Here is a 14,095-nt window from a genome sequence, read left to right on the forward strand (position 1 = left end):
AATGGGTCAAGATCCAGCTCTTAATGCATCTTTGTTAATTTAACTATAGATAATAATTTTTTATTGGAAAAAAAAAACTTATAATTTTTCTATAGCTAAAAATAATTAGAGCAAAAAAACGAATTATCTAAAAGTTTAGTTTCTCTAATTTCTCTAATTCTGTTTTTAAACAACAGTAGGTTAATTTAAAAACAGACTTTTTGGAGAGATTTAAAAAATCTGTCCATTTTTTGAAAAAGTATATTGAAATATAAGTGAATAAAAAAATGCTCTTCTCTTCTCTTTAACAATAACTTCTACATTGACACATTCAAGTCATTCGTAAGAATGTCTTAATGTAGAGGTTATTGTTAAATTTTTAACAATGATCTCTACATTTTTAAACCTTTAAATTTCGTGCTGATATGGTTTTCTTTGTAAATATGAGAAGGTGTTCCATGCATTAATTAAAATTCTTTTTATGTACACGTGAACATAAATAAAAATATCTTCTTCAGTTTCAGTGTAATAAATGACACAGCCTCCAATGCATTCTCGATTGATGAAAAACTCAGAGTGTGAAACGAGGCTTAAAACACATCTTATAAAAACAAATGTATCATTAGCTTTAAATAAATGGTTTTCAAAGCAAATATAAAGTTTACAAAATGAATTTAAACTTAAAAGTAAAGGTTTAATCAGCTGAACTATTTTCTTGCTGTCGTCTATACAAAGTCTATGATAATACAGAATATTCCAGAAAAAAATTAATTTTGCTCCGTTTTGCTTTTTAAAACATATTTATTTATAGCTAAATAAATTTTAGTGATGTTTCTTTTACATAAAATAAATATTTATACTTGTAAGACCTTTAGAATAACTAGTTATATTCATTTATATTTATAATAACGATGAACTGTATATCGTCTGCAACAGTACCATAGGCTTCAGAGCAATACGTCTTTGCAGCCACTCTATTGCAAAAAAAAAAAAAAGCCTGATAAAATGACTTCATAATTGATGTTATGAATAATAATTGGACATATAAAATTCATTTCATATATATTATATAACAGAAATTCCAAAATTTGCGAATATCTACGTCACAGTCATGGCGACTCGAGGTTATTAGTTCTTTAGAGATAGGCAACGGATTGTGCTAGGTGAGGTACTTTTGGTCAAATTTTTTTGAAGAATGCAGTTGTGAAAATCATTTTTACTGCTGCACAGTGTTAGCTTTGACTTTAAACTTCGAATATCAGTTGTTTATGTACGTGAATAAGTAAGAAATAACAAGAGAAAGGCTAAAAAACGGGACGCATGAGAATTTGTTATGTAGGTGTAAGTCTATTTCGAGCTGTCTATACGCTTAAATTCTTTCCGCAACATATTTAAGTTGATGAAAAATGAAAGATATAAGTTAGGGCTATACTTTTCTACAATTACTTTTTCATTTGGGCATACAGCTGATTAATAAAAATCGTTTGAAGTTGCTTAAGAAACACACTTCCTTGGTTTCTGACAGTTAGAGATTGCAACTTGGCCAGACTAGCGTGCATGTAGAGTTTGTAGCTTCCTCGTACGTCCGCGTCGGCTCTATATATTGAGCCGGAGGTCTAGCCGCGTAGTTTTGCTGCCGTTTGTATTGGTGTTAGTTTGAGTGTTCATACCGTAAGTTCGCGTAACGATGGCTGATACAGCCTCTCAAAACAGTTCTGCTGCTAACGCCAAGAAAGGAAAAGGAGCTGGAAAACCAAAGAAGCCTAAGACATCTCCATCACATCCTAAGGTGTCTGAAATGGTTACTGCAGCTATTACAAGTCTGAAAGAACGTGGTGGTTCCTCTCTTCAAGCTATTAAGAAATATATCGGCTCGCATTACAAAGTTGATGTGGAACGTCTTGCACCTTTCGTGAAAAAATATTTGAAAACTGCTGTTGCTAACGGTACTCTCGTACAAACCAAAGGAAAGGGTGCTACTGGCTCCTTCAGAATAAGTGCCAAAACAGGCGAACCTAAACCGATGAAAAAGGAAGTGCCTGTTAAAAAAGCAAAACCAGTTGCAGTAAAGCCGAAAAAGATTGAGAAAAAGAAGTCTGTTAAGAAACCTGCGGCAAGAGCTGTGAAATCTCCGAAGAAGGTAAAAGTGAACAAGCCAAAAAGTCCAAAGCCAAAGAAAGCTAAGCCAGCGGCTAAGAAGTCTGCAAAAAAACCAGGAAGAAAGTAAAAGATGCTAAATGTTGAACTTGATATATTTACTTGACTTGTGGACCAGTGTATATTTTGTTTGCTTACCGTCCTCCGTGTTTTAGACTAAAGGCTGCAAGCATTCTTTTTCATCTGTAAGTATAATCAGTATCTGTGTAGTATGAGACATTTACGGAATCATCCTATGTTTTTAAGCCACCATTTCTTGTATTGTAGCGCTAATATGTGCATGTTTGATGTTTAATGGTTTATTTCCATTACTCTCATCTTGTAAAGAAATTTCATATTCATAAATAAAAGAACGTTGTTATTTTGTTTATATACATTTTTGTAGTTTCAGTAGTACAGTTATATATAATTTCAAAGTGAATAGTAAAACTACCCTAATCAAGTAGAATAAAATCTCTTTAGAAGCAGAAATTAATAAATTTGAAATATTAAATAAATAATTAAAAAAAAGTAACGTCTTTGTTACATCTTCAAAAATAGCACACAGCGATTGGAAGCTAAAGTTTGGCCACAGAGTACTTGTTGGCAGTAGTCGTAAAAAATCGATTCCCTTTTCTTCGACTTGCGGATTTTTTCTAACCCTGCTATGCTATCTTGATACACTGAATAACGGTATACCAATATCGATTTTATGTATGTATATAATATCAGAAGACATCTTACAAAACTGAAATCAGCTCTCATATGCCAGCATGTTGAAAGTTTTCATTGATCGATATTGATTAATTTGAACTGTAGAATAGCATTCTAGTTTTTTTTTTCAACTGAAAGTCAATAAAAAATGCAATGGTAAACTTTTTTTTTTAACGGGGTAGTATGAGATAGTGGATGAGTATCGATTGCTGGTTTTTAACTTAGCATCAGAAGTGGTGTCACCAGCACAATAGAACTAAGATTCCAAGAACATTGTTTATGTTTATTAATATTTATTTATTTATCTAAAATGAGTGATTTTTTTTTTCCCGTATGATGCAGCACGCGGTCTCCGGATCCATAAAAAAAAAAAAAAAAAAGTCCCTGGTGATGCCACTGCCGATTAAGTGACGAAAAACGAGTTAAGTTACGTTATAAAAAGCTTAATGTTCCAATTTTTTAGTGGCTTACAATTACAATACACACACACACACACACACACACACACACACACACACACACACACAATACAATATGTTTTCATTGTGATCATGCGAAAATCGCTATTGCTATATTGCTATTTTTTGCAAGTAAGTTCAGTAGCTTAGCAACAGATACGATATCTGCTGTAAGAGTTATATAAAGATTCTCTGGCTCGTTCACATGATGGCAAAATAAGTAATTTTATGAGCCTTGAAAAGATGTGAAAATTTTTTTTTCTAAGAATAGAAAAAAATACTAAGAATAGCGATCAGAGCTTTACCCACCTTTACAACGAGTTGCACTACCTTTTAGACTTGAACTACGTTCATGCGCAAACTTAACTGTTTGCTTACTGGGGATTAGGAGTAAAATAACCAAGTTTATAAAATTACTTGGTAACCCTAAAATAATATATACATTATTCCCAAGGTAAAAAAATCTTATTTACATAACATGATCCAAAATTTCATTCAATTCCTTTCAGCCTGATTGGAGTTATTTTTTTTTTTTTTTTATAATATAATTTCGAAACTAAAATGGCCTAGTTTAACCGAAACTGGATGGCTTGATGAATACTTGCAATGGGTTAAGTCATAAAGGAGGTGGGTTATAAAATTAAGTCTTCAAATTCAAATAAGCCATCGCAAAAATGCGTTTCCAGAAACAACGCATTTTGCATCAAACCAGAAAATGGAAATTATCTTAAATTTTACAACGTATGCCTTGCTCATTGGACATTGGACTCGTGTTGATAGGCTTCCCAACTGGTTAACCATTAAGAGTGTGGAAACAGTGGGTTATTATATTATATTATATTATATATTATATTATTACATTACTACTGCATGCAACATTGACTCAGTTTTATGCGAGTTCGATAAACTCAAGCCTGAAATCTGTTAATGGGTCACTTTTGGTCATCAAATTAAATTATTGCTTATTCCGAATGATGAGAATCATTTTTTGTTTTGTTTAAAATACTATTGTTATGTTATACGTTATATATTGTTATGTTATACGTTATATATATATATAATATAATACATACTACTGTTATGTTATATATATATATATATTTTTTTTTTTTTTTTTTTTGTCTAAAACACTACTGTTATAAGCCTCTTATCTATATCTAATATTTCTATGAAAGTGTTTGCTAATTAAGTACAGTAATACATTTATAAATAAACGTATTATTATATATATATATTACTATATTTGTATAAATAGGTTTATATAAATAAATAAATGTATACATTTTCCAATGATGTATGGAGAAAGGTGAAATACACATATAAATAGAAATTTTTCAATGATATATGGAGAAAGGTGAGATTTTTTTCTTAATGGTTTTAATCCTCGAGATTTACTGAGTTGCTCCCATTACATTATTAAAAGAATTTGAACCCTAATCTATAGGCAGTGTTACAGACGGAACATCGATTTCCTTGAAGTTATGAGAGATTAGGTTTGCATAATTAAATAAATTAAATTTTCCAGTAATGTGTGGAGGAGGACAAGTGAGATCTTAAGCTTTGTGTGTGTGGGTTTGTATAATATAATATAATATAATTAAATTTTCCAGTGATGTGTGGAGGAAGGAAGTGAAATCTTTAGCTTTGGATGACTAACGCATTTTTTTATGATTATATTTCCAGTGCAAACATTCCTCATCCCATGCTATTTCTAAAACTGTCCGAAAATTATATTTTGAAGAAATTAAGCTGAATTGAAACTGATAATAATAAGTTGCTCTAAAGGGGATGCAAAATGACAGATAGATTAGCCGAATTTTTGACATTACTTAACAGAGTGGGCCAGAAGTATGTTGATTTTATAATTTTATTTTACGTTATTGTTTCAGATGCAATGACATACAAGTGAATTCACGGGGAACAAGTTGTATACAAGCACATGGACAACTGAACTTCCTGTTTTTCGGTATAAAACCACTGGAACAATACCGAGTAAATTCGGAAATGCGTTTGCAGGGAGCCACCAACAAGACAATGTGTAGTGGTAGAGGAAGTTGTTACCACTGCAAAATCTATACTGCAAAACATTTTTCATTCCCCAGTTGCAGAGTAAGATGCTACATACTTACTCTCACTGTTGTGATTGTGATTTTTTTTTCTTTTTTCTAAAGTAATGCTCAATTGATGAAGATACAACACACTTTGTTGGTTTGGGAGCTTATTGAAGGACTGAAGTGGCTTTGAAAAGTTCCATGTTTGTCTCTAGAGCAGTTTCAGGATTGAAAAAATAAAGAATAGAAAAAAATTTCGTACTAATTTCGGGATTGTGAAAAAATAAAAGAATTGAAAAAAAAAATCCCCATTTGTTCTGCCGCGGTACTAATACTAATGTATAGATTTACAACAGTGGCTCTTAACCTGGGCAGAGCACCGTGAACGTTGGAGGGTGGGCGGTAAAAGCCAAAAATTTAGTATTTAATCTAGCATCCCCATTTAATATTGTATGTTAGCAGCACTGTTCAGAATATTGTATGTCTGACAATACTGTTCAAATTTATTTGCTACTTATTTTTTTAGAATTCTTACATTGAAAGTTAAGTAATTGGGCTACTTTTTGTTTTGAATTTTCTACAATGAAAATAACTAATTTGGGCTATTTTTAGCAGAATCCACTATTATAAGCTTTATCTGCCAATTTTCCTAATACCCATCTGACAATCCTGGTTTGCAGTTTACATCTAGCCCGTGGTATCGCATGCCGCACTTCGTTAGCCAGTGTGAAAAAAGAAAGTGTCAATATTCAAGTGAATATTTAAAATATGGAGTTATTTTATATTTTATATATATATATATATAAAATAAAAAAAAAAAATATATATATATATATATATATATATATATATAAATACAAATAATGAACAGTTACCAATATGATGTAAATATGATGTATATTTATATATATGTGAAAAAATTTCTCAAACGAAAGAATGAAGCCTTCAAGAGTGATTGTGCATTTAAGAACAAAGCATCGAAATAATAATAATAATAATAATAATAATAATAAAGAATGCGGAGTACTTTCGTGAATGACTATAAATTTATTTAAAAACGAAAATCGTCCCGGACTTAAATGGCAAGATGAGATTTTCGGCAGTTCCCAAGTCTACAAATAATAGATGATGATTTGATTTAATATATTAGATACGGATTTGGATTGTTATTGTTTCCATTTTCTGACACTGAAAGAAGAATTGATCAGATTCAAACACTGATCTTCTGACACTGAAAGAAGAATTGATGATCAGATTCAAACACTGATGATCTTAAAATAATCGATTGGGTTATAATTCCATTTCTTTTTGATTTTTGATGCCACTTCTGTTCATCCAAATTTGTGTAAAGAATTTATTGACTTAAAAGATTATTTTGAAACTCAAATACAATTTCAGCAGCGTGGGTATGAAAAATTGTGGCCAAACGTGCAGTGCGAGTATCCTCGGCTTTGGCAAGAACAGTGGTGCAGCTAGAGCTTTTGCCGCCCCTCTCAATACATACCAAAAATACTACAAAAAGTCGACACGACGTATAGGGAAATAAATTAAAACACTATTTTTGAAGTTTCTAAACATTCTAATCTAAAATGTTATTTTTCTTGCTTTTCTGTTAGCAAAATCGTCGATGATATTGGCGAAGTCTATTTCATTTCATAATAATATATAATTCTTAATCTATTTTATATTTCATAATATAAAATAGATTAACAAGGGGCCCGGGAATCCCCCCAAAGAAAAGGAAAAAACACTAGAAAAATTTCCAGAAATCTTTTCCTAATTAAAATTCATTTTTTTATTTATGTTGTGTGCTACTTATGAATTAGCGATCACTGCAGATGCTCAGTTATAGGTCATATGCGATGTGTAGTGTGTATTCGCAAAACGTCTACTCAACTCGGCCCCCCCCCCCCTCCAAAGGTTAAATCCTGAGCGCTCGGCCCCCTCCAAGATTAAATCCTGAGTGCGCCACTGTTCATAATAATATAATAATATAGGTAATTCTTAATCTATTTTATTTATTTTATTCGCAGTAGTATTATAATATATATATATATATACAGGTAACCCTCGTATAACGCGGTACTTATACAACGCGGTTTCGATATAAGACGGTCTACGAACTGTAGTAATATATATACAGGTAACCCTCGTATAACGCGGTACTTATACAACGCGGTTTCGATCGATATAAGACGGTCTACGAACTGTAGTAACCTTTTATCTTTTCATATCATATACTGTATTTTTCAGCGCGCGACTTAAAAATCAAAATTTATCTTCGTTAAATTTGCGTCTCTGCTCGTATCGCGCATGTATATGCTCATTGGTGGAAATACCCTTTAGCACAAATGTATGTGAATTGTTTACCGTATGTATATATATATATATATAAAGTATTTATTGTTTGAAAATCGTTTTCTGCCAGGAAAGCGCATTAAAAATCATAAGTGTGTTAATCTCAAGCTGAGCACTTTATTTTTTGGTGAGTTACATACAATATGTAATGCTTTTTTTTTATGTAAAAAAAAATATATAGTAATGGCCACTTAGCGCTTTTGCGATATGGTTGAAAACGAAATTAGTGAATTTGATGGGAAAATAGATTTAAATGAGGGGGAACTGGTACAGGTAATAGACGACGTCGAACCAAATGGAGAAAATTCTACCGAAGATTCCAATTGTGATGAATCCGTTAAAGAATTCAATTTAAAGAAATTAGCAGAAGGATTGGACTTGGCAAGAAAGTTATTTTATGGATAATGATCTCTCAATGGAGCGCTCCGGAAAATTCAGGAGACAATTGCATATTTGTTTAGCTCCGTATTATATTATATTATTATGAACTTAATAAAAAATTGCAGCATAGTGGTAAGCAAGATCTTATTACCGACTTCTTGATAACTAAACTCTTCGAAGTATGCAATGAGAATTATGCTAATGATGTCCAAGAGATTTCAAATGATGACAACGTCCGGCCACTCGCAAATCGCAAATAAATAAAGAACATCTACGAAATGTTAGTTTTGAAGAGAGTGATGACAATCAAAATATGCACTTCATTTTATTTTGGGTAAAACATTTATTATGTATTATGTGCAATATTACGTATAATTTTTATATATATATATAATATAATTTTATAATATGTTTTGTTTCTTAGTTTATTTGTTTTCTTAACTTACATAAATTACCTGAATTAAATAAATAAAAATATTTTTGTTGGATGTCATTGTTTATTTATATAATCTTAAAAACAAACAAACAAAAAAAACGATTTCAGAACCTAACCCTACTTTATTTTATGTGATCTGAGTCTCGCATAACGCGATATGCGGAATTTTTGTGGAACCTAACATTCGCGTTATACGAGGGTTGCCTGTATGTATATGTATTTGGAAATGAGTTCTCGACTGTGTATATTTTAGAATTAACTGCAAAAGTTCAAAAAGGTTCAACGGAATGAAGTTCTACGAGGAGCTATCCCTCTGGGCAAGAAATAAAATTACTACTCATTGCTTTTCCTTGATACTTGGTCGAGAAAGGATTCAGCGTCGTGTTGCAATTGTTAGCTTAGCAGTGAAATAGATTGCAAATAAGTGAAAGAGGAGATTTGAGACTTCGTTTGTCGAACATTGAACCTGATATTGAAAAATTAGCAGGATCTCATTAGGCTCAGGGTAGCTGTTAATGATTGGCATATTAAATACGATAATTTTATATCTTTTGGAGTAAATTTATTTGCATGAAAGTCATTAATTTTTAATTAACTATCAGTTCAAATATGTTGAAGGTAATTTAGGTTTTCTTGGTGCCCCTACTCAATTTTACACTAGGTTAATAACTCAATAGTTGAAAGGGGGCACCAGGCAAAAAAAAAAAAAGGTTAAGAATCACTGGTTTATTTACAACCTTTTGTGGGTCAATCGTCATCAGTAGTTGCAGTACAGCGCCATTGACCTTGGATCTCGTAACGCAATTCGAGGATTAAACATTGTACGAGAATTGAAGAGGCCTGGAAAAGTTCTATGTTTGCGGGATGGAAAACCAGAGTTTCCCGGAGGAAAAAACCCTGTCACCTCCGTATGGCACCGGCTAGCTCATCTCCAGTTGAAGGCCTCATGAAAGATTCTTCATCATCCTACAGTGGATTCGGACCCAGGACTTTCTAATAATTTAGAAGGCTTTGGCTATATCGACTGAGCTACAGAGGCTCCCTTCGTCTCGGGAGCCACAAAAAAAAAAAAAAAACAATGATTCAGTGTCATTTATTCATTAAGGGAGAAAAAAAAAAAAGTCGTAATTCTCGGATTTCTAATTCGTAGACTTCTATTAAGAGGGTTAAAGATTCCAGCGTTAATTATGCCTGAACGTCATTTTATTCGCCAAAAATGTTAAGTTTTTTTTTTTTTTTTTTTTTTTTTTTTTTTTTTTTTTTTTTTTCTACTCAAGATCAAGATATCTGAACATGTATATGTGTGTGTGGAGAATCATCATCCATCTGTTCATTGTACATCATCAGTCACTCCAGACGCACCATCCACCCATCTCAATGACGGTCTATCCCTTCCTCTCTTTCCAGGAACTTTACCTTATCACTGTTTTGAGACGTCCTCCTTCCATTCTTTTGACAGAAGAAAGTATATTTCAACTTTCTTCTGTCAGTATTCTTAAGGAGCCTTAAATTTCTACTGATCTTTTCTAACACCCATTCATTTGTATGCCTTTCAGTAAGTATATGATATGATATGATATCTTCAACAGTTTTTCTATAATACCACATCTCAAAAGCAGCTGTCCTTTTCCTATCGAGCAGTTATTTTTTATTTTATTGTGATTCCCCATAGATCCCTGGGTGTGAGACTTCTTTAGTTTCCAAGTCTCACATCCATGGAGAATCACAATAAAATAAAATACTGCTCGCTTGATATATGTTGCAACAAATTGCTACATTTTTTAAAAGTTAGCAGACACATTCTTTAACTTTAATGTATTTTGCTATTTTCGGTTGTACGGTGTGAACAAAAGCATGTTAATTTTTAATTTGTTTGATAAAAAAATGTTTGCTCTTTCATCATATTCAAGTCGTATATTATATTTTCACCAGTTAATATAGACAGATAGAATTGCACTTTGCAATGAATAGTTGTTAATACCAAACCTTCCAGTAGCACGTATTCAACCTTTCGGTGAATTCGAACGTAAATTCTCCAACAGCAGGTAAAACGAACCTGCTGTTGACTCCAAGAAGTCAGGACCACATAATTTTGCCTGGATTGAATGGTCTGAGAAGAGGTTTAAAGTTGTCGAATAACACAGTTTTCTCGATTTCAAGCCATCAGAAACATTTAGTGATCCTTCCTACCCATGGTTCTTAATCTGGTATTTTGCAATGACGATCTTGCTGAAAGACGTCTTTTTGATTTTGATAGAGCACATTATCGTAATATTCGAATTGGAATGCACGTGTGTTAGTGCTGTTTATTGGAACAAACTTCCCCATACTGTTTGTCCCGATGAATACATGAATGCCCCAGCTTTTCAAGAAGGAATCTGTTAAGTTTCTTGAAAAGATATATATATATATATATATATATCAGTAAACATATATGGGGGGAAGGTTGTTCCAAAGTAGATGGAATGAAGGAAGAAGATAATGAGAAGTTAGATATGCTTGGGGTTCAACTGCGAAAGGATGCTAATAGGCTTTCTTTTAACCAGCAGGTGGCTGCTGGTTAAAAGAAAGCAGAGGTAGAGGCCGTTTCAGGGGAGTAATGCTCATGAAAGTATCTCTAATAGAAGGCATAATGCGGAAACAAAGCCCCTATGAAAAGACCGAGAGAGTCTGAGGGAGGGCCACCTATTAGGCAGATTGTCTTCTTCCGTATATATATATATATATATATATATATATATATATAATCAAGAATTCTTATTGAGAATTTGAGATTTAAAAAGTGTTAAGGAGGTGAGTTTAGCAGTACAGAAATAGTGTTTTGAACGAAAAGGAATATCACATTTTTGGAGGCGATGGATGCATTACATTATATTTATGCCAGGATAAGCTTGATATATTGATATATTTATGCCAGGATAAGCTTGATATGAACATCAGCTCTACAAGAGAAAATTGATCTTGACAGGAAACCGGAACAGTATCAAAAGTAAGGAGTGAATTAGGGCCGTTTTTCCCAAGTTATAAGTTGTGATTGCACTGGATTATCTTCACCTCACTTATAACAACGTTATGACTATGCAGAAGGTTTCTACCTAAATACGACACTTGTTTTTTTGCGAGTGGGATAGCTGAGCTAAAACCAAAATAATAAATAAACATTGTAAGGGGGAAATAGGTTCCAGAAGTCATACAAAGAGCCTGAATAATAAACTCATAATTTATAAAATCCAACAACAAATTTCTCACTGCTACTTAGTAAAATCCTGTACTGCTAAACTCACCTAAAACTTGGAAATCAAGTTGGGACACATGAAATTTTTTTTAAAGCAGCGAACAAGTTAAGGAAAAGTATCCAATTTTCCTCAATTTGGAAAAAAAAAAAAACAAAATTAAAAGACATTGAACAATAATGAGAGCAGGAAGTCTCATATACAGAAAACTGTGAAATTTTCTTAAAAATCTGAAAATTATGTTACTTTTTTTTTTTTTTGGAAACTTGGAAAATAACCAAAATGTATGTTAATTTTTCATAAAAAAAGGACAACATGCAATTAAATTAAATAATAATAATAATAAAAACTAAGACTACGATGCAGCATCGTAGTCTTAGTTTTTTTTTTTTTTCAACTGTAATTCCAACTAGCATTATGTATATAAATGTATATAAATAGGAAACAAAATAAAGGCTAAAAATTTAGAGACATGAGATTTAGTTATATATAGTTATATATAAGTTGAAGTCGATTTGGATTATTATGAGTTACAGCCAAAGCAGCTAAGGACTATGAGGCCAGTGATTATGTCTTACTAATTACATTTGTCCAGGACGATTTTCCATGTTTTGGGGGATTTTAAAACTGAGTTTCCTGGGGGTTGAGAGAACCTTACCACATCCATATGAAACCAGCGAACTCGAGTTGAGCTGAAAAATCCCCTATATAAAAGATTCCTCACGTCCTAGACATGATTCGAAACCAGATCTTTCCAACCGGTGTGTCTATTTCGTTATGTCAACATGCTTAAAAATCCTTTTGGCATATAAGGTGATGGCAAATGAAAGATATTTAGGTCATACAATTAAATAATAAATATTGTTCGAAGTTGCTTAAAATAAAATATACACTTGGTTTCTACATGTATAGTGTTTGTAGTTTCTTTATGCGTTCGCCCCATTGTTATGTTATATCGAGCAGCAGGGTTGCTTGGAATTACGACCGAAGTAACTAATAACTAATACGTGGTCTGTGCGTTTGGTCTGTTTTGCGGGATGAAAAACCAGTTTATGTGAGGAAAACCTGCCACCTCTATCTGAGACCAACTAAGTTGAAGTTAGAAGTGAGTAACTTTGTTAAGTAGTTTGTACTGGTGCTGATAAATTTGTATTGCGATGGCTAAAAAAAAAGTCTTCAGGTATATTGATCTAAGTTATTTTAAGAATCAGCACTGTATGCAGTACGAGCAGAAATTACCTTCATTCTTGGGGTTACGAGCTCAAAATTAACTCGACAAAAAAGCTTATTATTAAAAAAAAAAAAAAAAAAAAGTTTCCAGGCCAAAAATCCAAAAGTTAAGAAACAAGCAACATAATAAGCATAGAAATGAAATAAAATCAGAATGCGAAAATATGAAGTGTTAATTGTAGAAACTGGTTTCATTGGTGAACCACTGTGTGTATATATGTGTATATATATATATTGTTTGTTTGGTTGGTTATACTCCTTGTTTTAGGCCAAAAGATTAAATTGTTTTTAGTTAATACGTGTAATAAGCGTCTGCGTGGTATATATATAAGTACGAGGATTCATCCTGTGTTTATACCCCAGTCCTGTACTGTAGAGCTAAATATGCATATTTCATGTCTTTGGTTTATTTCCATTACTTCGTTTTGTACAAGTCATATTCACAAATTCACAAATAAAATAAACTTATTTTGTTAATTCACTTTTGTAGCTTCAATGGTATAAATACAATTGCAAAAGTGAATATTAAAAATATCTTAATTTAGCGTCGGTTGAAATGTCTTTCGAAGCTGAAATTAATATTCGTTTTATACTTTGGTATCTTTTTTTTTTTTTTAAGTTGCAAACTTTTGTTATTTATTCGAAAATAGCAAATGAAATTGGGAGCTAGTTTTATTACTGACGCACTTGTTGGGAGCCTTTAAGAAGCAAGTAGCTGAGCAAAAACCGATTTCATTTAATTTCCTTCCACCTGCAGACTTTCTTTGTTCTTTTTTTTTTTTTTTTTTTGTTCAGCTCCTAGCTGGTGTGATACACTTACGTTGAAAACAGCATATCAGTACTGATATCCGAAGAGAAATGTTTTTTAAATTAAATAAGCTGAACCAAATTTTAATAAATTTTTTTTTTTTTCGTCGATGGAGTAATTTGAACCTTATGACAAAATTCTACTAATTATCTGAACTGAAAGTTAAATTAATGCGAATATGTTAAGTTAAATTTAATTAAAACTAAAATCCGTTTGCTGCATCTTCTTAAAAGCAGTAGCGTAACTTTTTTTTTTCTTTCCAGGAGCGAGAAAAAAAGAAAAGGTGCGAATTGCTATACATGTCATAAATA

General features: G+C 32.1%; 1 protein-coding gene across 1 annotated transcript; it reads left to right on the forward strand.

Annotated features, from left to right (window-relative positions):
• Positions 1–1,612: 1,612 nt before the first annotated feature.
• On the forward strand, positions 1,613–2,510 carry LOC150108219 (late histone H1-like). Its single transcript, XM_090415667.1, has one exon. The coding sequence runs from the start codon at positions 1,667–1,669 to the stop codon at positions 2,204–2,206; it is 540 nt and encodes a 179-aa protein (XP_090271793.1). The 5' UTR covers positions 1,613–1,666; the 3' UTR covers positions 2,207–2,510.
• Positions 2,511–14,095: the final 11,585 nt, after the last annotated feature.

This window comes from Typopeltis vanoorti, chromosome 3 (genome assembly GCF_054136105.1).
Source record: "Typopeltis vanoorti isolate ZY-2024b chromosome 3, IOZ_Tvanoo_1.0, whole genome shotgun sequence".
Lineage (NCBI taxonomy): Eukaryota > Metazoa > Arthropoda > Arachnida > Uropygi > Thelyphonidae > Typopeltis > Typopeltis vanoorti.